This window comes from Eleutherodactylus coqui, chromosome 1 (genome assembly GCF_035609145.1).
Source record: "Eleutherodactylus coqui strain aEleCoq1 chromosome 1, aEleCoq1.hap1, whole genome shotgun sequence".
In the NCBI taxonomy this organism is placed as follows: domain Eukaryota; kingdom Metazoa; phylum Chordata; class Amphibia; order Anura; family Eleutherodactylidae; genus Eleutherodactylus; species Eleutherodactylus coqui.
The window spans coordinates 76,200,922-76,224,229 of record NC_089837.1 but is presented as its reverse complement, the minus strand read 5'-3'; the positions used below and the strand labels follow the sequence as shown (position 1 = coordinate 76,224,229).

Here is a 23,308-nt window from a genome sequence, read left to right as displayed (position 1 = left end):
TAAATTAGGACACAAAACAGGACTAGATGTGGATGACCTCATTTTAGCCATAACTGACGCCTTCTCCTCGCAATCTGTAATTTCTTATTTTGGATAAATAAAAGGGTAAACAATACAAAATCTTAATTGCTGAGTGTTTGGATTGACGATGAAGTTGGACAATATATAAATAATTCCTTCCCGTATGTATGGAATGACCATTCCATATCTTACCTAGTTATTTATTTAACTAGCCCTGGCTCTTATGCATTGACCAAAAATGATTTGCCCATTCTTAATTACATTCCACAACTAAATACCTTCCGTAAACCCTTTATTTTCTGGGAGGGAAGGATAGCAGCAGTTAAAATAAGGGTTTTGCCACGTATTCTCTACATTTTTAGTACTGTTGCGATTCCTTCTTCACTAAACTACAAACTATTCATAACAATTTCATTTGGGGCGGAACACATGCTAGAATTAAATATTCCACTTTGGCTAATTTCTTTTAAATAGGTGGTATAAAAGCCCCTGACATTAAACGTTACTTTTTGATTTCGGACCAAATCAAACATCGGTGGCCATCTTCTTCGAATAAAAGTTGGATATCGATTTGATTCCACTGTTTTAGGAGCCCCTTTGATTTCTCTTTTGGGGGTTAAATCTCCGTCTTTATCATCTCACTCCTTACCAAGCTTTCTAATCTTGGGCCGTGTCTGGCAGCATCATGTTTCATTATCTTTGGTTCCAATCTCTGACATTTCCTTTGTTTTGTGTCTTCCATCCTCACAGACTTTGAATTTGGAGCTTGGGACTCTCTGGACATAAGCAAAATTGTTGCTCTTCAATCCCTAGATGTTCATAAGCCTATTTTTCCCAAGTTGGCTTTTTATTTTTTCCTCTTTTTCTACTCGGGCATCCAAGGACATTTCCATGTTTTATCATTTTTTTCCCCCTTAGCTTCTCAAATCAAATCAATGCAACTATGGGAGCAAGACTTTAAACATTAATTACAACTGAAGGCATCGAGGATGGCTCTGTCTTGGACTAAAAAAGTTTGCCGTGGAATCGGGCATTGGGAGTCCTCTGAAAAAATATTTGTGCTGGTATCTGATTCCGGTTAGACTCACCAAAATGAACAATTCTATCCCTAAAACATGTTGGAGATTTTATTGCCTCAGAGTCCCTTTTGCCATATGTGATGGTCCTGTCCTGTGCTTTTTTGTTTTTGTTTTTGAAATATGATTTTTGATTTTGTTAAGGGCTTATTTACACCTCCCCTCTGAGCAGTTTGCAATGGGAGTGCGTGGGATGGGGGTGGAGCTAAGCTCCCACCCCTCCCCGTCCCTTGTCCATAGCTAGCTAAGAGTGGGCGGGACAATAACTTAACTCCGCCCCATCCCAGCCCCTCTCATTGCAAACACCGGACTGGAGGAGAGAGGCAGAGAGACGGTGAGAGGGAGGAAAGGGGGGTGACTGCTTAGATGGAAGCATATCTTGGCCGGGGCGTGAAAACCCAACCAATATACGCTTGTGTAAATAAGCCCTTATACTGTGTCACATCATTTTGTGGCCCCAGACCTAGGCTCTTTTGCTTTTTGTCTACAAGTAAACTCCCATCTTTTTATTTAGTATTATCGCCATATCTTTCTTGAATCTCTCCTAGCGATTGCCAAAAAATGGAAATATTTAGTTGCCCCTTCTCTGAAGGAAGTTATTCCATTCATCTTGCACATCATTTGGAGGAGCTATATTCTTATTGATATGCTACTAAAACCTCCTTTTATTCCTGAGCACCTTAGACCCAATATTTAGCTAAAAACCTCCCATACTCTACACATTACTTTGTCTTTGTGCTGGGCCCGTATGTCACAAGAGAGGCTATTGTTTTGTTTAGGTCTGTTCAGCTCCCGCTACTTTCTGGTTCTCTTTCCTTTCCATGATACTCTGTGGTGGCGGACACTTTATTTCTATTATTTTTAATCCTTACTGATCATCTTTTTGTACACATGACATTGTTTTAAATGTTCACACACTCTTTAACACCTATTGCTCCCACACTGTGATAGGTCTACCAAGTCTATGTTTTAAACCTGGGTATTACCTCAAGTTTGCTCTATGTTAATTATTTTAAAAATTTCAATAAATAAATCTTTAATAAAAAAAAACCCACATTATACTTAGATGAAAATCGCCCACAGAACTGATGGCTTGCGATAGTGCGATTTGCGATACTTTTGTTTTTACTCTCCCATGGAAAATAATTGGCGATTCTTGAACAAGAATGGCACAAGATAGGATGACTATCGGTCTGAGTGAAAAATCACTTTTGCGAATTAATCCATTCAAATGAATTGGTTATTTTCCTGTGCGAGTTTTGTTCATCTCAGAAGAACACACACAGGAAATTCACCCGTGTAAATACACCCTAATGGGGATCCATGTTGGAAATTCTGCCCAGGCATTTTGACCATTCACAGGGTAAATCTGCATGTCAATTGGCGGCAGACGTTCACGTGAGTTTTTGCTGTGGTTTGTAGAGGCAGAAGCCACATCATGTAATGCCATGTCAGCATACCCTACATATTATATATTTGCATATTACCCAGAGGAGCATGAACGCCCTTACAAGTCTCACTCACTCGCCTTCTAGGTGCTCTCCCTAAGGAGAAAAGCTAGCATTCCTGACCCAGCATACCCTGAGGAACAATAAGTTGTGGGTTCACAGACATTAGCTGGAGCACCAGTGTGGTATTTGGCTTCATTTCCCTTGATTTGTGCACCACCTGTTCAGCAGGACAATTCTTGACATCTTCCTCTCTTGTTGACACATTGTATGTAACCACAGGATCCCCTTCCGCTGGATGTTTTCCCTGGATCACACTATTCTCTGTATGCTTTCCACACCGTTTACCAAGCAAAGCCTGAAAGGCTGGCAGTGCATGAAATCCTCGCTCTGACTAGTCTAGCACCGATGACCGGGCCTTGTTAGGAGAATCGAGTGATCTGAAGAACTTCCATCTAAAGGCCCATTTACACGGAGCGATGATCGCTCAAAAGCTAACTTTTCGAGCGATCATTGTTGCGTCTAAGCGCCCTGCCATCGTGCACTGCTCGTTGATCGTTGAATTCAAGCCAACCTAAAAATCATTGTGCAGTCTTATCAGGACCGCATGCTGAGCTCTCTGCAGGTAGTGCTGATAGCGTTGTTTCAGCTATTTAACCCGCTGGAGAACAAAGGAGCTGAATGCAGATAAGAGCCCTTGGGCTATTAACTGCATTCAGCTAAAGGTGTCATTTGCACGCTAATAAGCTATTAAGTAGCTGAGTAGCTACTTAATAGTTTATGCAAAACGATCGTTCAAAGCCGTCACTCAAACTGTCGTTTGAACGATTTTTGAGCGATCATCGCTCCGTGTAAATGGGCCTTAATGTGGTTTTGGTCCAAAACTGATCATTGGTAAACTTGTCACCTGATTTTATCCTGCACTCCGGGTCCCATGTCTTAATCTCTATATAAGGGAATGCCAGTCGTGAAAGGGAACATGTAAAATGTTGTGTTTTTTTTCTCCCAGAAAGAGTAAAAATAAGGTCTTTCTCATCCAGTCACTCCTCTACACCATTTAACTCTGCAGATGCTGCTGTCTTTGCTGTCTGTAATGTTTTTAACAAAAAAAAAACTTCTTCCCACAAGGCTTTAAATATTGAAGAAATAAAAAAAAATTGGTCTTTACCCATACTATAAAAAAATAAACGCTATAAAAATAAATTCCACAAAACTGTGCTGAAACAGCCATTTTTCCATTGCCCCGAAGCAAGAAATTAAGTTATTCCATACATTACATGTACCTGAAATTGGTTCCTATAAAAACTAAAACTCGTCCCGCAAAATACAAGGTGTCCTACAGCCACACTGATGGGAAAATAAGAGTTATGACCGCTGGAACACAAAGGGGGGAAACAATTTGCTGGTTGTTTAAACGCATTTTTAACCCCTTAATGACATAACTAATTTTAGCCTAAAGCAACTAAGCGTTGTGCCAAATATATTTTATATGAGACCTAAATTTAAAATCTACCATTTAAAAAAAAAAATGACCTTTTCGGGAGGGTTTTTCCAAATTTAATGTGCCTGTTAAGGGTTAAATCTTGTACTCCTTTTGGAATTTGGAGAGATTCTGCACAGAAGGAGCACAGAGCTTTGCTCACAGCTATTCAGCAGCTCTTTATTTTACCCAATGGGTTCTCTGGAAACAATTTGCATATGTATCAGGGTCATTTACATAGCAAGTGCCTAATCTTTATGCACATGGGGTCGGTCCATGCATGCACAATGCATTTGTCTGAATGAAAGTGACCTATTTGCTTGTTTTTGCTACTTTTTACATGTTCTTTCCCATGGGCATGGTACAGTAGTAAGCCTAGCATACGGAATTTCTTAAAGAGGCTTCTTTGGCTGAGTGTCTTATTTTACTGAGCGTGATATACACGAATGGTCCTTGAGCTGAAATTAACCCCTTAGTGCCAAAGCCTTAATGACCAGCTTCGTTTTTTCAGTTGCTTTTTTGTCATCGTCACATTCCTAGAGATGTAAACTTTCCATCAATATAGCCATATGGCGGCTTGTTATTGAAGAGCAAGTTGTATTTTTTTGTTAGTGACTTCATTTTGGGTACGTACCATATTTTTTGCTCTATAAGACGCACCGAATGATAAGACGCACCCTGCTTTTAGAGGTGGAAAATAGGGAAAAAAAGTTTGACTTCACCCAGGGACTTTCTCTTCCACAGCAGAAGCATTGGAGCTCTGTTACGACGGTAGGACTGGCGAACGCTGATTGGTGGTGAGCGCTGGTGGCAACTGCTACTGCTCCCCCCGCCTCCAGTAATCAGCTGTATGTACGGGTGGCAGTACATAGGAGAAAGAAATGCCCTCCTCCCCTGCTATGGAGCGGACTTGAATGTATGTACATTGGACAGTTGAGCAATGGATGAGTGTTCTATGGAGTGATGAATCGTGGTACTCCATCATCAAACAAGATGGATGGACCTGGGTGTGGAGGACGCCTGAGGAACACCTTCTGCCAATGTCCATGGGCGGATCAGATTCCACCTGTGGGAGCCCGCAGGTGCTGTGGCCAATCAGAGGCTATAGTATCATCTTCCATACTCCTGACGTCAGCGCTCACATCCTGGGTGCCATGATGCCAAGAGTTTGCTGCAGTAGAGCTGGTTAGCAGTGCCCCAGGGAACCAAGGACAAGTGAGGTATGTGTTAATTTTTCTATTTTAACGCCTGCCCAGCCCATAGACCTGTTTTTTATTATTTAAAAAAAAAAAAAACGCACAACCCATTTTAAGCAGGGCAGTCTGGGGATGTGTTACGTGGCATGGTCTTGGTCTGTTAGTTGTACTGATAAGAACCATGAACACAGAGGAGAGCTGTACCTTGACATTCTAGACAATAATGTGCTGCCAACAATGTGGAATACCCTGGGAATGGCCAGCAATACTTCCGACAAGGCAACACGGCTCATCACAAATCCAACTGCGGTTTATAAGGATATGGATGTTCCACGATTGCACTGGCTGCACAGAGTCCCAGCCTGAACCCTACTTAACATCTTTGGGACAAACTGAAACATTGGGTCAGGAAATATGAACAGCATCCATGTTCTTTGAGAGAATTTACTAGCCATTTGCAGGATGGATGGAGGGAAATACCAGCTGAAGTGAATCAGATGTTAGTAGAAAGTATGCTGCTCCAATGTCAATATGGCCAAAGGAGGTCTCCCTAAATATTAACATATGGAAATAAATACTACTTTGTCTGCTACTTTGCCAAGCTAGCATATCTTCGTAACTGCAAGGGGCTAGAAGGTGAATTGTTAACTGTATCTGTAACCCACGGTATTAATTTTAAAAAAATCACCTTTTATAACATAATGTGACTCTTGTTAGCGGCAGATTGCATTACCGCAGACTGGATTTACTGGAGTGCTGCCACTTGTCTGCAGCCTTTGATGCGGGGGGACAAGCCACTTGCCCTCTTAATGCTGAAGCAGAGATTGCTGTGGTCTTATCCTTCAGAATTACACAGCTTCTCTTGGCTATTCCATGGGAACGAGCAGCGAAGGAGGTGTAAATCCATGTGTAGCATCTACAATTACTAAATGGGAGATACACTTGCATGCTCTTTGCACATTTTCTCTGGATTCCTAGTGTGACCCCGGGGCAGGGCCCGGCTCTTTAATAGTACACTTCACAATGCTGCATTTATGAGACTTGTAGAGGCAGGATTTTTCAGCTTTATCTTATAGCCCCCATACACATTAGTCTACTGAACCCGCCCTAACTGTGGGGCCGGACCACTCTGTAATGTGTATGGGGCGGCTCAGCTTCATCCCAACAGATTGGGGTAAAGGAAGGATCTGAGATGTTGAATTTCATCGCCCAATGCTTTTTTTTCTCCCCCCCCCCTGCAGATAGCCAACCGCCAGAGCTGTCACTGCAGCTTACCTCCCTAAACACACAAAGGTTTGGCTGGGCCGAATGCTCATATGTGCGGTGCAGCAGGGAGTAAATGTTGGACGACTATCAGTGTACATCATTGTGTACATGTGGCTTAAAGGTCCGATTAGTAACATAGTAACTGCAGCAACTAAACCTGTACAACTGCTTTTTACTTGTCGTGGTCCTTTTAGTAAGAGTGAAGCTACACAGGTAACTTTATCACATCGCAAGTCCTAAAATGCCAGCTCCGTTCCTCCTTGGCTCAAGGCCAGCCAGAGCAACATTTGCATGGAGTTCCTCCAGACCAGAGCAAGTCAACTGGTTTTAGTAAAGGTCTGCTGGAGGTCCGGCAAACTCTGGTAATAAGAGGGTTAAAACAAGGCACATCATTATACTTGTATATAGATTAAGTTAGGATTACGGCGATACCATATATGGTCTATAGGGTTTATTCTTACAATTTATAGAATACGGAACTCAACCTATTCTGAACAGGAGTATATTTTCCCATCTATGCTGCTGTGTGAAGGATTGCTTTTTTTTTTTTTTGTTTTTTTTTCAAAATGAGTTGATCTTTTCACTTATACGATTTTTGGATACACACTGCTTTTTGAACACTTATGAGCTAGAATACCAGTTCTTAACAGTGATAGTGATTACAGTGCAGTTACCTCCAGAGATCATAGGTGATGTCTTCTCTGATCCGTGCCGTCTGTCTTCTCTATCTGTACCCAGACTTTTGCCAGTTCTGACTCATTTCTGCACACTCTTCCCATCCTGCCACTATCCTCCATGCCTCTCTTACTAACTCTCAGTAAAAAAGTGCCCTTCTGTGGCCCTTATAGTGCCCCTTCTGTGGCCCTTATAGTGCCCCTTCTGTGGCCCTTCCTAGTTATAGTGCCCCCTCTGTGGCCGTTCTTGGTTATAGTGCCCCCTCTGTGGCCCTTCTTGGTTATAGTGCCCCCTCTGTGGCCCTTCTTACTGTGTTTCCCCAAAAATAAGACTGTGTCTTATATTAATTTTTGTTCAAAAAGGTTTAACTTTTTTACATGTATGGCTGCCTGGACACTATTTAAATGGACTTTTTAAATTAACTGTTAGCAGGGCTTAATTTTGGAGTAGGGCTTATATTTCAAGCATCCTGAAAAATCATTTTGCATCCTCAAAAATTCTGGAAAATCATGCTATGTCTTATTTTCAGGGTATGTCTTATTTTCAGGGAAACAGGGTAGTTATAGTGCCCCCTCTGTGGCCCTTCTTAGTTATAGTGCCCCCCCCCCCCTCTGTGGCCCCTTTCATTATACCACACCCCAATCCACGATCTCTCTTCCATCATCCAGTCGCATGTAAAAACTACATGCTCTCTCCCTTCAGCTCCTACATCATAAAGTCCCATGCATAGAAACATCACTACTCTCCCTTCAACCCCATGTAAATCCTGTCTATCCCCCTCCTTTCGGGAGCTGCAGAGACGATGTAGCTCACTGTGCTACGCTTTTATTCTATAGCAAGTTATGGAAAACGTGTAGACCTGTAGTTTCAGTACTCTTCACCAGCCCGGCCACCGCATACAGCCAGGCATGGGAGCCGTGTGCTGTCTGTGGCATTACACGGACAGCACACGGCTGGAAAATACCAGAGAATGAAACAGAAGTAGAATATAATGGGTCCGTCACACATAATTACACTTTGGATGCTGTGTTTTGCATAATCCTTTTTCTTGGCTTCCTCTTTCACATGGTGGATATTTCCATACATACCCACATGAATGGAGGAAATATCAAATGTCATATAGATGACAACGCAATATAAAAGTACAGAGACGACTCCCAGAACCCGGAGAGCCGATGCTCAGAGACGGACTCTGATTTAATGCAAGTATAGCGACTGTAATTCATAGCAATTGAGAAATCCAAAAATGAATTTGTCCGTCTGCACTACATCAATCAATGTCATTTACCGTCGGAGTGCTCCGAGATGCTGCTTATTAGTGTCGGGGAACTAATCAGCAGCGCCGTTCAGCGCACTGCAGCGGCGGCTTCCAGTGCTCACACCGGAGAAGGTAAATATAACACATCCCCGGACTCAGCGGGTCACCTGCTTCCAGCAGCCCAGAAGCTGAACTCATAGGGCTAGTAGGTGACAGATAAATAAGTTAGAGAGACTATTCAGACATGAATACGGCACCATAAGGAACTTGTACTTATATGTACACGGCACCAGAACCATGCTCTGTGCATAAACACAGCACCAGAATCAAGCACTACATTACTTTTTATATATGGGCAGTTACAAGTATAGTTACCTCCAGAAATCGCAGGTGATGTCTTCTCTAATTGGAGTCGCCTGCTTTCCTTTTTCTTCACTATCTGGCCCAGACCATGATGAAGACTTCTTCCAGCCACAACCCACTTAGAAATGGTGTCCCCATTCTGGCTCCTTCTACGTAGTATTCACTCCTCTGGGGCCCTTCTATAGGTAATAGTAACACCTTCTCTGTGGCCCCCACAGGTAATAGGGACTTCTCCTTTGTGGCCTCCTACTAGTTTACGTGACCTCTCCTCTGTGCCTTCCTCTCTAGGTAATGGTGACCCTGGACCTCTCTCACATTACTTTATACCCATCTTCTTTAACTTGGTGTACTGCCAGGCGCTGCGCTGTCTGATGAGTATCTGACTCCCCACCACCACTTGTGTATACCATAAGAGGCAGGAAAGGAGTCGGGTGCTTGGCATAGAGCACATGGCGCAGCGACCAACTATACGCTGAGTGAGACGGCTCTGACAACTTTCTCCAACTTTCGAGTTGCCCGACATCCCCACTTGCAGTGCGCTTGCTTCAGCATTCCTCTGCTATAACTATCCCATCCCAATCCCTTGGACGTTGCAGAGTGGGATGGCGGCAGGAGAAAGCAGCGCAAGTAATGTCACCGAGCGGCTTTAAACACTTATGAGATGCCCCCTGGACCAGCCCATCCATGAATAAAACCCATTTACAAATGTAATATTAGGGAACTCTGAGTAAGGGCTCATCACATGATCGTGTGTGTGTCCTGTATATTATATGCATAATACGTGGTGCTAAACGCCCATTCATTTCTATTGGGCCACTCACGCAGAGTATTGGGTGCATGATCTATCTTGTGCATATTGCGTGGCAATATAGGCTATGCGGCTTTAACATACGCAACAAATACGCACGTACATGCATTTAGCTGCGTACTGTGTTTTGTTTTGTTTTTTCCTCCAAAGGATTACCATGGTTACATGCAATAAAAACTGATCGCAATCGCATCAAACAAGGGCAGTCCGTTTTGTTTTTTTTTAAACGCACCCCTAGATTTGAATGGGTGATTTTTGTCCGAAAGTCACAACAAAATAAGGCATACTGCGCGTTTGTCCGATTTTTAAAAAACAAAAAAAACATTGCACATGCTTAATATGCTATATTTGCGTCTGTTTTTTACGGATTGCAAAGTAGTTAGTGTGAATATTCACAAGCCCGTATTTACACACTGTATTACGTAATTTCAATGGGTTCGTTCATATATGCACATTTGTCCTGCGATTTTCGGTCATGTGAAAAAAAGGGATGCCCTATTTTGGTGTGTATTACGCCTCGAAATAAGCCATAGACTTAAATGGGACGGCGCGGATACTCAAGAAACCTGCATGTTCGCGTGTCTAAGCAGTGAGCCCTTCTGCACACTTTTTGCTTGGGTAAAAAAAACAAAACGTTATGCCGAAGGGATGAAATACGAAGGGAATATGTTTACTTGGGCTGCGTATTACGCGACCAAAATACGCACCATGAGCCCTAAGCCTAGTAAAAATGTATGGCTGAATGGAATGTTCGCGTGCGTTCCGTGGTGAAAGCCGCATGTTTTCCGTGCTCCATTATATTCTGCATCACAGAGAGCAAGAAGTAACCCATCAATTCTCTTATTCAATTTCCACGTAGCAGTTGCAGCTGATTTTCCGAATCCGCAGCTTTTCTAAATGCAAGTCCATGGCCTAAATCCGTAGGTCAGGCCATTGGGTTTGTGCTTGCAGTAGTACCAATTTTTGGATTTTTTTTTTTTAACTCCTATTCATTCCATTCTTACTTGACTCCTGGAAATCATTAGCTGATGTTGGCAGCCGGATGCTTGGGGGAGCCCTGCTCTCTTGGCAATTTCATCAGATTGTTCTATATTTCACCGGATTGGATGCATTTATGGATGGGAGACACAGGGTTCTCCCCCTCGCTGTCTAGACACTTCACTCTTAATCTGTCATTATCTGCGGCTGCAGGCATGGCGGCGCCCGCACCGCTCCTCTCTCAATAACGTTCATTTAAATGTAATGAACACGCGTCATCTTCATGATGTCTTCTACCATTAGACATCTCACAGGTGCACTCTTCAGACAGATTCCTCAGGAGATTTCATAGCATTGACATTCGCATGTTTTACTGCCAGCACTTCCTGGCGGTTTCGTTTTGTGCCCTCATGCCAAGCATCGTCAGCTGCCCTGGATAATTGCCTCATTAAAATGCCTACTTTGCTGCTTGCCTGCTATTACGGAATACTATCCCCTCTGCGCCCCGCGCATATTAACATACTAAACCACTGGGCCTTTGCAACAGCTACTCAATTGCTTAAAACAATAGCTGATTTTGCCTTATTAGGCTTATTATTAGTGTCCAAAACGCAGATGGCGATTCATCCTAATTGGCGAAAGTGTTGCCGGTGACATAAATATGGATGTCATGGCCGGGAGTGGGCTGCGAGGAAAGTGCATTAGCTCAGCAGGGTAGACTATCAGCCTGATTTATGGTGTAGTACACTTCGGAATCCTCTGTTCCTTGAGGATGAGTTTCAGCATAAAGCTGATACATTAACAAGCTGTGTGTAATTATGGATTCCGTGAAGTAAACCGCCGCCTTGTAGGTCCAAGTCAATGGTGGAGATTCCCTTTTTTAAGCAGATTTGTGTTTCCGACTCTGATGCCACCACTTTTGATACAGTTTTAAAATAATAAGTCAATGAAGCCCCTAGAATGAGTTGTTATTTTCAGATCTATTCCATAAGCCTGAGGAAGAACTGGAAGGAGGTTCGAAAGCTCGCTATAACATCATGTATTTTTGTTAGTCTTTAAGGACCCCTGCACACGGCAGAGCTGGATTCCACATACGGTTCCGCGCGTACCTGATCACTTTCATGTTATCTGTACTGTGGATGGTCCACATAGCGAGCCGTCGGACATGTGCAGTACGGATTTATTTTTTTGAAAGCCCCTCTTTTCCTGTGTCATCGCCTGACATGGAATCCGTGAACTTTCCACAATGTGATTGCGGAAAGGCTGCGGATCGGACGGCTTCCATTGATTTCAATGCAAGCCGTTAGTGCAGAATCTGCACAAAATTGGAGCATGCTGTGATTTTTTTTTTTTCCCTACTCTTGCAATTTGATTTCCGCAAGTGTGCAGGAGGAATCTATTTCCCATAGCATGCTATAGGTGCTATTTGTTGCGGATTCCAAGGCGTATAGCTGTCCTTGGGCCGGAGCCCTAAAAGATATATAAATTTTACAAGGTTTCTCTTACTTAGAACAATCACATTTTATCTAAAACTCGGCATGCAGTTCCATCTCAGGCTGATATGTAAATGGTGAGAATTGTGGTGTGATTTAGATGAACGGTCTTGTCACTTGATGCCCTAAGGCCTCATGTCCACGGGGAAAATCAGGCCCGCTACGGATTCTCCATAGAGAATCCGTAGCAGGTCCCTCCTGCCCCGCGGACATGAGGCATAAAAATAAGAATTAACTCACCTCTCGCCCGCTCCGGATCTTCCCTTGGCCGCGACGGAGAGAAGATGAAGCCGCGGCGAAGGGAAGATCCGGAGCAGGTGAGTAAATTCCGATTTTTGTCTCCCGCGGATCCGGACGGCTTCCATAGGCTTCAATAGAAGCCCGCGGGAGCCGTCCCCGTGGGAGACCCGCACGAAAATGGAGCATGGTCCAGATTTTTTCATGCTCCATTTAAAAAAAAAAATCACTTTTATTGACCATCCGCGGGTATTTATCTACCCGCGGGTGGTCTATGCATCCCTATGGGATGCGGATCCGCGGGCAGGAGAAGAGTTAAAATCCACTGCGGATTTTAATTCTTCTTTTGCCCATGGACAGGAGGCCTAAAAGTGGTTCTACTCTAGGCCCATGAAAAGGCTCCTTGTATGTAGTGGACCCATTTTTCCACTTGTGTAGAGCTTGTTGACCACTAGACGCCTCTACGACACAGAAGAGATTTCACCAGTTACCAGAGTTTGAGAGGGTCGCCTTATTTGAATTCGAGAAGCTGGTTGGTCATATCAATGAATTGCCCCCACCTGGGCCAGTCTGGGTGGACTGTTAGGAGGTGTTGGGACCAGCCTTGACAGACCAGCAGTAGAGGATTTGATCCTCCAACAATCAAAAACTCCTCCAACTGTTCTATCTTACGCCTGCCCCATCGTTACAGACACCTGTGTGTGTCAGAGACATTTCCAGACCAACTTGGTCCCACGGCACCCAATACATGTACTGCCTTTGATTCCCCATGCATTGCCTCTGTGTCATGATCGATAAAACTGGACTGCTACGGAGTGGAACCGGGTTGTCTTCAGTGTCTAATTCAGGTTTAGTTTGGATACCAATGACGACCATGTTCATGTCTGGACATGCCATAAATCACGATGAGAACTGGCTGTATACTTAAAGGGGTTGTCCCGCGGCAGCAAGTGGGTCTATACACTTCTGTATGGCCATATTAATGCACTTTGTAATGTATATTGTGCATTAATTATGAGCCATACAGAAGTTATAAAAAGTTTTTCACTTACCTGCTCCGTTGCTGGCGTCCTCGTTTCCATGGAGCCGACTAATTTTCAGCGTCTAATGGCCAAATTAGCCGCGCTTGTGCAGTCCCGGTCTTCTTCTTTTTTCAATGGGGCTGCTCGTGCTGGATGCCGGCTCCGTGTAGCTCCGCCCCGTCACGTGCCGATTCCAGCCAATCAGGAGGCTGGAATCGGCAATGGACCACACAGAAGCCCTGCGGTCCACCGAGGGAGAAGATCCCGGCGGCCATCTTCAACCGGTAAGTAAGAAGTCACCGGAGCGCGGGGATTCAGGTAAGCGCTCTCCGGTGTTTTTTTTTAACCCCTGCATCGGGGTTGTCTCGCGCCGAACGGGGGGGGGGGGGGGGGGGGGGGGGGTTGAAAAAAAAACAAACCTGTTTTCGGCGCGGGACAACCCCTTTAATTTCCTGGTACATCCATGCAGTTTCTACATCCATTTCTATGCTGCACAACTGTCCATCAGAATAAACCGCCAAAGAGTTTTTTCACTGGGCGCCACCGTCTTGATACTCTGCTTTTAACTGTCCTTTTGGATGGAAAACAGGCAGCACAATCTGAGTATGCTCTGTGGAGTGTGCTCCAGTAATAAAGAACAGCTAGAGAATGTGCTCAAGAGATGCTCCTGGCATTGATGAACAGCCAGAGCATGTGTTCTGCACTCCGAGCATGCTCAGAATGTAAAAGTCATTATGGTTTGTGGTTTCTAAGAGATTGTATATAAAGGTTCTGTTTTATTATTAGCCGTTCGGTGACTTCTCAGGTCTGTAGCCACTTTTAGTTTTCTTATTTTTAGCGTTTGCCTTTGGTCACTTTTGGCCGTTTCCAATGATGCATTTCTATGAGGTAATTCGTGAGTCGTCCTTCGGTTTTCTTATCGGTCTGAGGCCCCCTGAATAATCTTGTTTTTCCTTCTTACCCTCATTAAATCTATTACCACCTCCAAAACGCTTTTCATTTATGCCAACGCTTACATGTGTCGGGGAGATGTCAAGACCAGATCAGAGTCTTGATTAATGTACATAAATTAGTCATATTTACATGGATGATTTAAGATGTGCGCGGTACGCCGCCACACACAACTAGACGGCTTTCTTTAAATATTAAAGAAAATCTGTCACTATGACGGGCTTAATTTAGACTTGGGCATCCGTAGAATGTGTTATCAAAGCTGGGTTAGCGGGTACAACTGCACATTAGATTAATGTACTTGCATGACATGACTAAGAGGGTTCACAGCGGGGTGAAGTGGAGTATATGTGGTAAGCGTATTTTTAATTTTTTTTTTGAGTTTCTGAAGTCGTTAGTGGGTACCATTGCATGCTCCAGTGTAGTTATTAAAGTTGTTCAGGATTGGATTAGAAAAAAGTATCTCCTTTTTTTTCCCCCTAAATAGTGCCTCCCTTGTTTATGGCCAGTGTCTGGTATTACAGCTTATCTGCATTCCAGTAAATCGGGCTGAGTTGGGTTAACAGGTACAGTCTGGGACAAAAGAAGCTTTGTTGCTTAGGAAAAAAAGCAGGGCGGTCCCTTTTTAAGGAGTTAACCTATAAAAATAATGTATTCACTGCCCACAGGATAGGTAAAACATTTTTAATGACCCATGAGAATGGTGCACCCCTGAGTGAAGAGTGGCAGGGCGCATGCCTGTGAAGTGCTCAGCTATCTCCATTACTAGATTAATGGAGTGCTAGTCTGCAGCCGCTCCACTACTCCATCCATCTGGGGGACATAGGGATAAGGTGATAAATAGCTTTTACGGGTAGCACCTTTAAGGCTATGTGCGCATGGTATGGATTTTCTGTGTGGACTCTCCACATGGGAAGGCTGAGATTAAAAAAAAAATAATAATAAAAAACAATTAAGGCGAATACAGAGGCATATACCGATGACATACTAATGATATACAGATGCAATTTCAACTGTAAAGCGGATAATCTGTGGTTACGGATCTGTATTACTCATGTGAACCCTTTTAGTGTTAGCCTATATGCTTTTTTACACTGACGTCTCTAATGGGCTTTAGATTTGCACATGCATCTTGTGAAGGCAGTCATTTGGTTGACTGACAGCCAGGCTCCTGCTGTAACTGCCAGGAGCAGAGAAACCTCACATCCTGGCAGTTAAACCCCTTACATGCCACTATAGAAACTGCAGCAGGTAAAAGGGGGCAGGGGCTCCTTTTGTCACCCATCGAAACTCCTCAATGAGATCACAAGGTACCAATGGGTTCCCATGGCAGCCAAAGACCTCCATATCTGCCGTGTAACTCAGTCTGTTAGGGTGCTCTTACATGTGGTGATGTGCCCAACAGGTCATTCCAGCGATAATCGTTCCTGTGCTTTTACACCGTAATGAGCATCACTGACTAAAAGGCGGTGGAGCGGACCGGGGATCTTTTTGGCCTGCTCACCTTCATTCACAGTAAGTGGGCAGTCGTTCAAAGACTTCTCTTGTCATCCAGTAGGTGCATGGATTTACACTTAATGATAATCATTTAAATTCTCCTTGGATCGCCGGAATCCGAACCATAATCGTTGTGTGTAAAAGCACCTTTAGACCTTCCCGCCATAAGCCTTGTACAATGCACTACATAAGTAATGCGGTGTCGCGCCTAGCCATCAAACGATCACATCTTCAAGTGCTCTTCAGGAACGAAAAAAATTTGTGTCAAAGTTCAATTTAAGAAAAATCAAATTTTTTTTTTTCTTTTTTCAAGTACTTATTTTTCCCAACAAGCCTGTTAAAATACAAAAAATAAAAAAGCAAAACATAATGGGTAACACATAGAGATGAGCGAGTATACTCGCTAAGGCACATTACTCGAGCGAGTAGTGCCTTAGCTGAGTATCTCCCTGCTCGTCTCAAGATTCGGGGGCCGGCGGGGGAGGAACGGAGGGGAGATCTCTCTCTCTCCCAAACACCCCCCATCCCCCTCCTCCCCGCTGCAACTCACCCTCGCCGGCCCCTGAATCTTTAGAGACGAGCGGGGAGATACTCGGCTAAGGCACTACTCGCTTGAGTAATGTGCCTTAGCGAGTATACTCGCTCATCTCTAGTAACAGTGTTCGTAATGCTCCAAAGAATGAAAGTATTTTGTTACTTATTGTGCATGGTGAATGCCGTTAAAATTAATACGAATTTTTTTTTATTTGCCTCTTTAAAAAAAAAAAAATGCAATTAAAAGCAATCCAAAAGTCACGTCTCTCCAAATGGTACCCCAAAAACTTCAAAACTTCCAACAAAAAACAAGGCCTCGCAAAGCTCCGTTGTTAGAAAACTAAAAATGTTTTGGGTCTTAAAATGCAAATTGAGTTGTTGTTTTCCTTTTATAAACATGCTTTTATCATGCAAAGCAGTAAAAAAAAAAACTTAAAAATCTTTATAAACTTAGTATCACAGTAATCGTGCTGATCCAGATAGGAAAATTATTTTTACGCAATGGTGAACACCGTAAAAACCAAACAAAAAACTGTAATAGTTTTACTACACGATATGTTCTCCAGAGGGGTGCCATTGAAATATACAACTCCCCCAACTGCCCCCAAACCCCAGAAAAGTCCTCCTATAGCTATTTCAACAAGTTATAGCTCTTGCAATACAACAATGTAAATCGCTTGGACCTAAAGGTACAATAAAGCCTGGTCACTACAGGGTTAAAATACGCTCATGCCCAAATGGCCTAAAAGGAAGAGATTCCAGAAAGTCCTATGATGTTATTCTTTTACTTTAATAGTACGTTTCTCTGGCTCGCTGCTGCCAAAAATCTAAAATCATTTGTCTGACAATTAGTACGTCAGATGTGTTTAGATGAGTGAGGGAAGATGGAATCAGCCGGTCTAATCTATTTCCTGGCTGCACCAATACACATCCGATTGGCAGCACTATCCTCTGTATAACTGGTTCTCTACTTTTGAACATTTTTTCATTTTTCACATTTTTGCAACTACAAACCTCAAGGAAGCAGAAAGTGGGCAACCTGAAAACACTGTGGTCTAAGGACCATCTCCAATTACAGTCCTGATCAAAAAGTGTGACCCTGTAGAATGACCTTGGAAGCCGGAATCGTATCAGATCAGTGGGAATCATTTATTGTGTTACTGATTACAATTTAGGATTTATTAATTGCTGATTCAATTCTAAAATCAGAGGTGTGAGATAAAAAATATACAAAGACATAACTACTAATACGCATCCCCTGATATTACAGGACAGGCCCAATCACCACAACCCCCTCGTAGCATGCAGACAGCTTTACCAGTCGGGGTTGTATTCCTGTATGAAGGGCCGATACGCCCAGAGTGGACCAACCGAATCCGCAGTACAACAGGAGGGAGGTTAGACAAATTTACACAAGGGCTATACAGCATACCTTGCATTAATTGGGGTTCAATATCTAAAGGCCAACAAGGGTGCTCTCCCGAAAATCTCACATCGTCAATGTCTGACATGGGTCCAGGAAAGACGTCCATGGATCTTGGACACGTGGCAGAAGGTCTTCTGGAGTGACAAGTCCTATTTCCTGCTGAACCATATGGATGCCCAGGTTTGCAACTGGTAAAAAGGGCATCAAGGCATTTCCCATGGGTGGATTGTGGGGGTTCAACAAGCTTGTGGTTGTGGTGGTGTCATGGTCTTGTCATGGCCTAGGAACATTAGTCTTCATACCACAATTCTTGAATGCTATAGGGACCGGTTAGCTGATCATCTGCACCCTTATCTTCAGGAAGTCTTCCCTGGCCACAGTGCCATCTTTCAACAGAATAACACTTCCTGCCATCGATCTCCTATCACTAGTTGGAGGAACATGACAATTCTGCACACTGCCTTGGCCCTCAAACTCACCGGACTGTAACCCCATAGAACATGTTTGGGATATGCTGGAAATAAGTGAGAGTAGATCTCGCACCTATATGCTAGCTGACTATGGAGCATGGTCAGCACCTTGTAAAATCTGGTCCCCGTGGATCCCACCCAAACTCAAAAGCAATCCCCAATATTTCCCCGTTCGCAAGCCAGATATTCAGGACTTGGACAGAATTTGGCCAAAAAAACGGCATGGTCATAGCCCCAGGCCCATTAACCCCCCTCATAACCAATCCTCAATTCGAAACAACGCTGAACGGGGTATCCATACTAGGCTTACACACAACGCCAATACCAAGAGTTAAAGACGTGATCACTAACCTAAATGTAAAACCACTGTCAGAGATCATAGGAGAAGGAATAACACGTTCCGGCTCTTGGATGCAATACTTCCAGTTGAGGGGGTTCGTGGGGTCCCTGGTCCCCCAGGTGAACTTGGCAGGCGAGCTCACGCCTTTCGAACAAATGGTCATGTCAGCTTCACCACAGAGGCACATGATCTCATCCCTATACAAGCTGATGCAGAGTCGGGAGATGGAGGCCCAGAGCCCCACATATATAGATGCCTGGGAGAAGGAGTTGGGTTACAGTCTAACAAACGAGGACTGGGAGAGGGCCTGGACCCTGTGCCACAAAATGTCCCCAGCTTGCAGAGCCCAAGATCTAAACTTTAAAATTTTATCCAGATGGTACAGAACGTCCGACCTTCTACACAAGATCTTTCCCCAGACATCCCCTACCTGTTGGCGATGCAACACGGAGAGAGGGAGCATGTCCCACATATGGTGGAACTGCCCGGGAGTGTCTGACCTATGGAAAGAAACTACTGAATTATACAACCATATCTGCAAGACTCAACTAACTCTTACTCAGGAGATGGCCCTTCTCTCAGTCCTCCCAGGTTCAATCAGAATTGTTAAGAAAGGTATCCTGAGATTTTTCATACTGGCGGTTAGAAGAGTCATTCCTAGACTCTGGAAAACCACGACACCGCCCTCAAGAGCGATGTGGGTCGAGGAACTGAATAGCCTCATGAGATTTGACGAATTGGGGGCAGAGGAGAGCGACACTCAGGAGAGATTCTACCATACATGGCAAGTGTGGACTATCTTCAGGTCTACTGAAAGATTTAAAAATTGGGTGGCTACGGAACATTTATAGAGGCGACCAGGTATACCCCTGAGGGGACTCGATTCTGGGTGTGGCTCCCCTCGGAGATAAGCTCGACCAAACCAAAACGCTCCTCAGTGCCCCCTACTCCCCCCCCCCCCCCCATAACCTCAGACCTCCCTCCCCCCCCCCCCCCCGCCCCCTTGTCCCCTGTCTGTCAGTCTTGTCTTTGATTTGGTTTAAGTGTTGTATGGCGAGGACAGCAAAATCTGTCTAAGTTGGGAAAAAGGAAACCTTCCCGAATTTGTCACAGAAAGAGTTTATTGTAGTTTATCAATTTTCACTAGCATATGTTATTTCTTAGCGGTACATGAAAGACAAATGTATGTTTTATATTGAAAAGAAACGAATAAAATACTTTTGAACGAAAATCTGGTCCCCGATGTCTGAAAGCAGTTATCACCCAAAAAGGTGGCCTGACCTGTTAATGAGTGTTTAGTGTATAGTGCCTGATTATTAATCTACCACCATATCCTACTAAACAACTGCCACAGAGTGTCCTATAATGGTGTCCACCAGCGAATACACAATAGTGCCATAAACAAAGGGCTAAAATAAAAAAATGCTATATACTGTGCTTCCTAAATGAAAGCACAGATGCCTATTTAGTCATTGCGGGTAAAAAAAAATGTTATTTGCTCCTGTTTTTTAATGCTACAATCTGTATACACCTAGTGCTTTAATATAATTTAAAAAATCCTCAAAAATATCCAAGTCTTGCTAACTTTGAACACAAAGCTCATAACCTTCTCTTTCCTGCCATTATAAATTGTGCCGCATGTAAATGTATTCATATTTGCCTCCCGGGAGATAAAAAATGAGTTGTTTATTTCACTCCATTCTGATCCTGAGCGCAGCGATTTGATTGAAGATCCGGGTGTTTTTTTTGTTTTTTTTTCGATTTTCTTCTTCCCTCATTTTTGTAAGTGACTTTCTGTCTGCAATAAATGACAAATTATGGTTTGTGTGTCTGTGTGTCAGCCAGGGTTATGTAGAGACGGTACTGCAAGTCTGCTGGAGGTGCCGGCTTCATCAGAACGTCTGAACGTATTCGTCTGTTCACTGACCTTTGGGTGACTTTTTAGTTTTATAGATTTACTACATTTAGTTTTTTGCGATTCATTTTAAATATTCACCAGCAATGCGCAATGTCCGTACTTGGGTGGTTTGGATAATAAAAATGTAGATTTTTTTTTCCTCCCCCCCCATAAGGGTCATATTGTCATCCTGTGTAAGAGGAACCAAAATGGTGATAATTTACTATGTAGTTCTTTCCATAATTTGATAGACCATAAAAACTAGTGTCGGGGTAATTACTTAATTTAGGTGATGCTCCAACGGTATCGTAGACTTATCAATCAAACATGCAAAATTCAACGGTGCATCGGAGAAGAGGACAGTGTGAAACAGATAGGTGGCGTTTTCTCAGGATTGGCTTCTTCTGAAGCTCTTTTATTGAGGACTTCTGTTTTTGACTGCTTTTACAAGTTACAGTAATGAACCATGAAATAATAAAATGTGTTAACATTATTTCAGGTTACTCTTACTCTGAGCAGGGCTGGTTTAAGAGGCCGGCTTATTCTTGCTTGGTCTCCATTGTAAATGGAGCCGTGCTTTCTGCCGCAGCCAGTTACCTCCCAGCCATTGACAAGGCTGCCACTGTTCCCAAATGGATTGTTCACATGCTTTAAAGCACACGTGTCAGACACCAGGTCCCTGGGCCCACCACCTCATTTTATGTGGTCGGCTGGCAATGCTGCATTACACTCACCCAGCCTACAGCTCTGGTCCAGCAGCACTGCAGTCTGCAATCGCTGACCTCTCCCTCCCAGCTTCTCTTGTCTCATACGCATCACAGATGCCGAGGGGAAAGGTCAGCAGTTACAGACTGCACTGCCGGCGGACCGGAGCTGCAGGTTGGGTGAGTTAAATGCCTGTAGGAAGGTCACTATTACTACTGGGGCCACTTTGGGAGATCACTGTTACTACTGGGGCCACTTTGGGAGGTCTCTGTAACTACTGGGGCCATTTTGGCAGGTCACTGTTACTACTGGGGCCACTTTGGGTGGTGGGGGGTCACTGGGCCACTTGGGTTGGGGGTCACTGTTACTACTGGGGCCACTTTGGGGGTGTCAAGATTACTACTGGGGCCACTTTGAGGTCACTTATTGTTCATTAGCACTCTTTGGTTGCACAAAGAAGCAATTTTTCGTGGCGCAAATAAGCGGCTTAAGAGTCTAATGTGCATGCTGTATTTATACTGGTAAGAATGCAGATGCAGAACTTCATCAGTAGGCCAAAACATCCATCAACCAGGGGGAGGCATGACTACATCCAACCCTCATAGTGACTCAGCCAAGATTCTACTCTTTTCAGCTAATGTGCAAGCCGTGCGAGAGCCTTTTAAAAGAGTATAAAACAGTCATAGCCCACATTTCCACATAAGAGTTATTAACACCACTGCACTACCCCTGGCTGCCAATCATAACCGTTTAATAGGCACATTTTGGGCTCCACCATCTAGGAGGGGGGTTCCAACATAATAGAAATTGTCTATCTCCTTGTAACACTCCAGCAAGCTGTTGCTTGGATCAGTGAGATCAGTTCTTGGAGAACATATTTGAGAACGGTGTATATTGAGGAGATGGGGCACTAGACGGTCATCTTTTATGTGCTAAAAGATATAAACTCCATTTTTCATCATTTTTGTTGTGCGTGTGCTCCATTTCTTAGCTACATCCTAAGGAACCGTGTTCTCAGATAATAATGGATGTTTTTGTTCTCTTTACAGCCCATGTAGAGAATGAAGAGCAGTATACCCAAGCACTGGAAAAATTTGGAAGTAGCTGTGTATGTAGAGACGACCCGGACTTAGGAACAGCGTTCCTGAAATTCTCCGTCTTCACCAAGGAACTCACTGCACTTTTTAAGAATCTGGTAAGACAGATCCTTTCAGTATATCCAATCTGTTTCATTCTGTAGGCTCTATAATTAGTTTGATTTCTGCATATATATATGCGTGCATTGCTATCCTGTCATGTGGTGAACTAGGACTACATCACTTATGTTGCGCAGTTGCACGCACGTTCATTTCAGTAGGAGACATTTGCGCTTTTCATTTCCAGCATAGAAATTAATGTTGGCATAAGGGAAATTAAAATGATTGCATCGAAGTTTCCATGATGTAGCTGAAGCTTACAGGGGTTTTCAGAGTTATTTCTTTTATAGTTTGGGCTCCCAATGCCCAAAACTATATAAAATAAATATACTCACTGCAGCACCTGACCGCCGTCTCGGAAGGCGCTCTTTCAGTCGTTTGCAGACCATTTCCAGACACTTCCAGACTCCCCTGATAGACCAACAATGGACTAAATGAGCTAGGACAAAAAAAATTGAAATGATTATCTACTAGTGATGAGCGAGCATACTCACTAAGGGCAATTACTCGAGCGAGCATTGCCCTTAGCGAGTACCTGCCCGCTCGAGAGACAAGGTTCGGGTGCCAGCGGCGGGCAGGGAGCTGCGGGGGGGAGCGGGGAGGAACGGAGGGGAGATCTCTCCCCCCTGCTGACTGCCGCAACTCACCGCTCCCCCGCTGCCGGCACCCGAACCTTGTCTCTCGAGCGGCAGGTACTCGCTAAGGGCAATGCTTGCTTAAGCAATTGCCCATAGCGAGTATGCTCGCTCATCTCTATTATCTATGTGTGTAAACAGATATCGTTTGACAGCACCAAAACCTACAAGCACATCAACACGTCACCTGCAGATTGTGTAGCTGATTGTAAGGAAGTCACCCATTGCATTGCAATTCAATAGAATTACGATGTGTTCATACAGATTTTTTTTTTTCCCCTTGCATGAATTCCAACGCAGGTTCTGTGCAGAAATCCGCATCAGAATCTGCCTTGT

General features: G+C 43.8%; 1 protein-coding gene across 2 annotated transcripts in view; it reads left to right on the top strand.

Moving 5' to 3' along the window:
* Positions 1-23,308, top strand: part of ASAP2 (ArfGAP with SH3 domain, ankyrin repeat and PH domain 2) — a 184,815-nt gene that overhangs the window by 58,164 nt on the left and 103,343 nt on the right. For both annotated transcript variants that reach the window (XM_066597479.1, XM_066597469.1), the window contains exon 3: positions 22,191-22,336. In XM_066597479.1, coding sequence (XP_066453576.1) covers positions 22,191-22,336 — 146 coding nt within the window. The remainder of the gene's footprint in view (positions 1-22,190; positions 22,337-23,308) is intronic.